This window comes from Cryptotermes secundus, unplaced genomic scaffold (assembly GCF_002891405.2).
Source record: "Cryptotermes secundus unplaced genomic scaffold, Csec_1.0 scaffold512, whole genome shotgun sequence".
Lineage (NCBI taxonomy): Eukaryota > Metazoa > Arthropoda > Insecta > Blattodea > Kalotermitidae > Cryptotermes > Cryptotermes secundus.
The window spans coordinates 656,176-663,390 of NW_019735563.1; the positions used below are offsets into that span (position 1 = coordinate 656,176).

General features: G+C 41.5%; 1 protein-coding gene across 4 annotated transcripts in view; it reads left to right on the plus strand.

Annotated features, from left to right (window-relative positions):
* LOC111869572 (odorant receptor 85b) overlaps nucleotides 1–7,215 on the plus strand; it is a 29,062-nt gene that overhangs the window by 1,328 nt on the left and 20,519 nt on the right. Inside the window, exons 2-6 of one of the 4 annotated variants that reach the window (XM_023861204.2) lie at nucleotides 1,878–2,120; nucleotides 2,216–2,315; nucleotides 3,982–4,086; nucleotides 4,170–4,325; nucleotides 5,863–6,002. In XM_023861204.2, the coding sequence (XP_023716972.1) occupies nucleotides 1,945–2,120; nucleotides 2,216–2,315; nucleotides 3,982–4,086; nucleotides 4,170–4,325; nucleotides 5,863–5,940 (615 nt within the window). In that variant the 5' untranslated portion in view covers nucleotides 1,878–1,944 and the 3' untranslated portion in view covers nucleotides 5,941–6,002. Of the gene's footprint in view, nucleotides 1–1,877; nucleotides 2,146–2,215; nucleotides 2,316–3,981; nucleotides 4,087–4,169; nucleotides 4,326–5,862; nucleotides 6,003–7,215 lie in introns of those variants that run through there. The other 3 variants (XM_023861205.2, XM_033753488.1, XM_033753489.1) reach the window with 3 other exon arrangements.

Consider the following 7,215-nt stretch of genomic DNA (forward strand, 5'->3'; position numbering starts at 1 on the left):
ATATTTCGTAAATTTTATCTTAACCGGAACAGGAAATGTCTTTTCACATCTAGCGTCTGTTTCCATCTCATTCTAGCTACTAAATTCATGGTACACAGAATTACTGGGTGTTTGCACTTTGTCCATCATTCCGTATTCTATAAACCAAACTGAGTAGGTGTCTTCCCCCTTCCCCTTGAGGATGGAAACAGATCTAGTTTCTGAAACGTTGTGCTTTCTAGTTTCTAGAATACAGGATGATGAAAAGAGCGCCAAAACCCAATAGTTCTGAGTGTTGTACACTCGGTCGGTATAATTCGCTTGCGGACTACAGGCCACGTAGTTACGTTATACAAAATCGTCAGCACCCTTTAGAATGTACTTAAATTCCTGGTGTTTTACGTCGATGGTCTTTTCTGTTTCCAACTTGCGGCGCCTAATAATGTAGCGGCTGAGACGTTAACTTCGGTACAGGTCGCTGCAATCCGTCAGAACTATGGAGGTGAGTCCGTGTAACAGATATCAGATTCTTATATGCGGCCATAACGAGACATAACAAATGATTTCTCCTACATAGACGCATTTGTTCAGTGAACCTGATCATCACGTCTCTAACTATATAACGGTATTAATTATGCCCTAAATAAGCAGGTTTAAGCGTGGTATAGCCTATTTAGATTATTCATTTATGGTGTGAGACAGATCCTGAGGATGGAGGCCTCATATTCCTCTGAAACATCGGTAAACATCTATTAGCGTACATGGTTGTACACTCTAATCTTCATAGTCACCACAATAAGAACTTCAAATCTCAGGTAATTTTGAAGTTAATGATATTTCGATAGACCTGTCTCCTTGTCTTTCTGGATTACTAACCCGGTAATATAATGTTTATAATAATTGCTGTGAACGTAATTTTGTCGGGGAATGTACGCTTGTAATGTCGAGAGAAGGATTTCAGGGCATCAGAAGTATAGGTGGAACTGGTTCAGGATCGTGTCCAGTGGCGGGATTTCTTATTATCGGTGTTAAGCCTCAGGATTCTGCAAACATTGTACGGGGTTACGGAATATTGGAAACAATGAAGTTGACGGACGCCGGTCACGGTAGCCGCGCGGTCTAAGGCATGAATTGTCTTCGCTCTCTCGAAATCTGGGATGGTGTGCTTGAATCCCAATCAAGGCATGGATGATTGGTGTGTGTATGCATTTATTCTGTTTTCTTTTTGTCCTATGTTTAGGTAGAGGCCTTGTGACGAGCTGATCAGTCGTCCAAGGAATCCTGCCGTCTGTGCAACATTGATTACGAAATTGAAGAAGAGGCCAGGACACAACAATGGGCTGTAGTGCCATCAATGAATGAATGAAGTAGATGGGCGGAGGGATATTAATGTCCGATCAGTGGTAAATGTTGGCTCACAGTTAGGCTTACGATACGACACGGCGTTAGCAACAGGAATGCAGTCGTTTGTGGCGTCCTCTGTGTGAAACTATTAACACAATTTGTGTCGCAGATAACTTAGATGATACAGATTCAGGCATATCATAAGCTCATGAGGAGGTCTGATGTCTACTGTGGTGGATAGATCTTCCTCCAAATTTGGGATATGTCTTCTGCTATGAAGATGGAAGCAGAAAGCTCCTATATGAATATTGGTAACCGCTAACAAAAGCCGGTGTAGTCACCACGAAAACCACAAAGTAAGCTTTCAGCAGAGCGAAAAATACAAAGTTCTCATTGTACGGACATTTCTGCGAAAATAATAAATTGTTGGTATATTTTAAGTTACTTTATGCTAATTCACAATTATATAGAATTTGATAGAATCAATAAGATGTACTGAACTTAAACAGTGTGTATAAATTACTTGAATCATTTATTCTTTTCTCTCTTCTTAGATATTTGGAACACTTTTTTTATCTAGGGACTTTAGTCGGCTTCATATCCTTGTATATTACGCTGATTATGGTCGCGTGCACTCAGCTGCAGAAGCTCAGAACGAACCTCTTGGACACAAAGCAAGAAATGGTTCCATCAGGAGATGAGTCTGGCAGTGACGGGGGAGAGGAGCCAGGTTCCCAGTTCTGCCGCATGCAGACACAACTGAACGAGTGCGTTCGGCACCATCAAGCCATACTGCAGTACGTCATTACTTTCACAGTACACGTGAGTTCATTACAGGAAGTCACTTACGGGTAATGTCAATTCTGTGAATTATATTTTTTTACCATTTCAGCTACATGCACGCATTAGAAGATGCAATGAACTTGACGTTGTGTGGTGCGTTCCTAATACTGCTTGCTGCACTCTGCTTTGTTTCCTTCTCTGCAGTCATGGTAAAGTATGCACTGACCCATCAAGTACAACATTTTTCTTCTGGTCTGGACATGCTTTATGCATGAATCCAAATTAGTGAACTATTTGCAATTTTAATTCAGAATGAATATAAAGGACGAAGAGTGTTGTCTTCTGGGATATAAGGGCGGTGGTCTGGTAGATGTTCACCGACGTTTCGGAAGGATATACTGCATCCATGATAAGGGTCGAACAATAAACAAAGCAAGGAGACAAGAGGACAGCCACTCTTTGCTTCTTTACCGCTCTTCAGATTATTCTTACACCCTGAAGATGGAGGCGACATGACTACACGGTGCTACGTGCCGGACGATAGAATTTCTCCAATGTCCATTTAGTTTTTGTACCACAATAAGGCGAACGGGTAAATTATCGAGAGGATAGCCGAGAAATATGGTTGCAGAACCATCTTATAGGCTACACGCAATGCAGGAAAATGGAATGGATGAAAGTCTTCACTTTTATGAATGCACACATAATTATGTAGGCACACACACAAAATATGAGTTATGTGTTGTATTAATTAGTCTTCTGCATATATAAATATCTACGCAAGGCGAAGACGTAGGTGGGCGGATAATATTAAAATGGACGTTAGAGAGATAGGATGGGAGGGTATGGATTGGCTTGATCTGCTTCAGGATAGGGGCCAGTGGAGGACTCTTATGAACACGGTAATGAACGTTCGGGTTCCATAAAATGCTGGGAAGTTCTTGAGTAGCTGCACAATTGGCGGCTTCTCAAGAAGGGCTCAGTTCCATGATGTTAGTTAGCTGACTTTATCCATAGTGATCTTGAACTATATCCTCATGAGCTTGTTCTTCCAATATGTATGTCAGGGAACAAGAACTAACAAATTTTGCTCACATTTGGAAGCAAGTTGTGAGAATTTTATATGTCACATTAAAATTACTTCCAACGGTTCTACGTCCCTCACACAATACTTGTGGTACCCAAGAGAAATTAAATTTGGACAAAAAAAAATTAGCTTTGGGGACAAGAAGATTTTGGTACAGTCTGTCCAAAATATGAAATACGCTGAAGGAGGGGAGATGTTTTTGAACTTCGGAATGTTCCGCATTTGCTTTCTCCAAGTCACTGTTGTCTGCCACACATTTGGATTTACGGTGATTAATGCAGATCTTGAGCCTTTTCCACGGTTTCTATGTGCCTGATTATATCAGTTAGTATTCAATTAATTTTCTGTGTAAAATAATAAAGTAAAGTAAAAGTGAAGCTATCCCTGTAACAGGCCATGAAGGCCCATAGGATTGTGAGACGTTGAGGCTCCCACATTATCTAAACAGTCGGCTCAAAGATGGCGGTAAGGTTGTCAGCCTTACGCGCCGGCCGCGCTTTACTTCCCAGGAAAATTATTTGATTAATTCCTGGTATTCATTTCTGTTAGAGGCCGAGTCAACCCCAGGGCCATAGTGCGGCTGGAAGGATTAGGTCAATTGAAAACAAATCCAATGACCTCATTGGGACTTGAACCCGCGACCTTCCGGCTTTCAACCAACTACGCTACCGCGTACCCCCATGTAAAATAATAATGATTTAGTAAATGCAACTTGAAAATTATTAAGAAAAAATTCCATAAGCATAAATTACGTAGATATATTTGAGTAAATATTTCTGTTTATTTAGGCATGGGGAGATGCAACGGACGCTATACATGTGTTCTACTTATACGTCACTATGATCGGGTATCTTGGCATGTTCTGCCTGCTCGGGACTGAACTTACACAACAGGTATGTGTGTGCACAAGTCTGTTGAATCACTATAACCGTTTGGTATTCAACCTGAACCGTAAGTTATATGTTGACTGTTTCAGGCTGAAAGCGTGAGAGACGCTGCTTGGGGGTACGACTGGGTGGGAACTCCTGTCCCATTTCAGCGCTGTTTGGCCTTCATCATCGCCACAGCCAACAAGGAGTTCACACTCACAGCCGGGAAATTTGTTCCGGTGTCCAACTCCACCATGATGAATGTAAGGATATACAGAAAAGTGGAATGATCCAAATTAAGTCACGCAAATAATATTGTCACGGTTTTCGTGACTATAGACAGGGTTTCGAATTTGTAATCTGATTTATTGAACTTTATGATACACAACTCGTGACTGCACTTTACAGTTCACTGTTACACACACACACACACACACACACACAGTAGTGTCCACAGTCACGTCTTCACTGCCGTTTCTTGGTAGCGGCTTCTATCGGCGGACGTTCCACTTCCCTTTGCTTTCCTAACTGTCGCTGGCCTCAACTACCAGCTTCTCACAGCAACAGCTCACAACGACTGAACTGCAGCAGTCCTCTTAACTAACTTAGTCAGTCACTCAGGAACTAACTCAACTCACTAACTTGTCATGCTTATATCATCTCGGGATGGACCCCGAAGAAAACACCGTTCCTCTTTTGCAATACAATTGTTGCGTTCATGTGTTAGAATGGCCGCGTGATCTCTACTGATCCTAGTCTCTCTAGCAACGGCTGTTGTTTGCAGGGCCATTACTTAGCAATGGCTGTTCTGTAGTCGCTTATTTCGCCGTCGTTGCCTAACAGTGGTTCTACATTCCACATTACGTGTCTGCGGAGGCTATCAGGAGATAAATTCGAATGCGTAATCTCTGGAGATAGCTGTTTCGTTACTGTATAAGGCTTACAGCTTTCGGTGATTGAATTCATTATCATGAACATACCTTCGATTTTTACTCCACGATAAGCACAGGAGAATATCCAGTGAGGTAAAATAGGTAAAGTTGTCCCTGTGCTAAATTAATTAAGCACTACACCATGAAGACGTATGGGGGAGTGGATGTGTAGATCCACGTTTTCTTGCTCTCGGCACTAGCTGGAGGTGAGTGGTCAGCTTCACTCCCCGGCCGCTTTACCCCCGGGGAATTAGTGCCCGGTACACATTAGGTAGGAAATTGGGTGGGCCCCAGAGCCGGTCTGGATGCTGTGGAGAAGAGAAAATTCTTTCCTCTGCTGGAACTCGAACTCCGACCCCTCGGTCGTCCACTCCGTATCCAGTCACTATACCGACGTTTATAAAACGCAATTACAAAATATTTCTTCACATAATTCCACGAAGTGTATAGTAAGTTCAGGCCAGTTTTTATTGCTCTTCGCATAACAAGATGGGACGCATGATTCAGGGCCTGTATTTGAGCGCAGAGAGTCGAACTCTGTATATTGATGTTATTGGTCTACTTAATTTTGTTTTTCCTTAACAACTTCCCCTTTGCAGTTCATAGAATGCAGTGAGCATGACATCACATCATGGGATTGAGGTATCTCGCAGTCCGTCAGAATTTAAATTTAATCTCAAATTTTCTGCGCGCAATAAAAGCCAGTAACTTGAATATAAAACCAAAGAACGTCAAAAAGCGTGTTATTAAGAGCTTGTACCAGAAATTTAAGTTACTTCGTTCTGGATTTGGATAAAGTAAAGTCACTATGCCATGAAGTTATTGTGAATAACATTTATTAAAATGTAATATTTTTGTTTGTCACCAGATGGTGAACCAGTCGATATCCCTCTTCATGTTCCTTCTGACCATGAAAGATAAGAATGAGGAAACTATCATCAAATAACTCGCTGAGTAGTAGAAGGGAAAGTTTTTATATAATGCTTACCTAAAAAAATAAATACTTTTAATATTTTCTGTTGTGTTGTGTGTTACTACTTGCTAACAAATTCCGACGCTGGCATAACATATAATATTGACCGAATACCAAAGAAATCCACGCTGAACGTCGCTGATTATTATCGCAGCATCTTATTGCACTGTGTGTTCCAATTCTAGGATTCTCACCACAACAAGAGCTTAAAAGTGTGAACTCAATACACGGACGGCCTTGCACAGAGACGGTGAAGTGGAAATCCCAAAATTGGGTCACAGGTTACGGGGAAAGTTAAAAAAAAGAGAGAAGGTAAATGTATCCCTGTAACAGGCCATGGAAGCCTATAGGGTTGTGAGACGTCGACAATTCTAGACAATCGGCTCACAGATGGCGGTGAGGTTGTCAGCCTTACACACCCGCCGTCCTTTACCCCCAGGAAGTTTCCTGGTACTCATTTCTGTTACAGGCTGAGTCTACCCCAGGACCACAGTGCGGCTGGAAAGATTAAGTCAATTGAAAAATCCAGTGACCTCATCGGGAATCGAACCCCCGACTTTCATGTTTTTAGTATAATGTTTCAACCAAGTACGCTACTGCGTGCCCCCCATTGTGTATTTTGGGAGTCAGAATGTAGAACATTCTACGGCAGAAAATAAATACATAATTTTATTATGAATATCGGAAGGGTTAGACAGAGAAGAGCATCAATTAGATTCGTTCCCCCATTCTACAGTTGCAATAATTTCGAACCTCCTTTATTAAGTACTAGCTGTGCTCGGCCATGCCTTGCTGTGGCTCAGTCTGCCCGTTCTTCCCCAGTTTGATTTGAAATTACTCGACGCATTGCTTTCGCTCCGCGAGTACGACGACCTAAGTTTGATCTTCTGCGAGGCATTATTTGGATGAACTAAAGCAGATCGATTGCACCGAAGAAGAAGAAAGAAAGTTATTGTACATATATAGATATTTATACAATGTCTTATCTTAAACACATAAATAATTGCAAAACATTAAAAAAGGAAAGAACACGAACTGGAAAACAAAGAAGAAACAAAAAAAATAAAAAATACTGACGAAATATTTCAATTCAAACGCAGATCAATCGACACAGCCCAAACCCATTGCCAGTTGCACCGGAAAATAAGGGAAACAGTAAAGAAAACGAAATGAAGAACAATGAAAAATAAACTATACTCACGAAATGAACGCTATGGTAAACGACACAGCCCAATTCCAACGCAATGT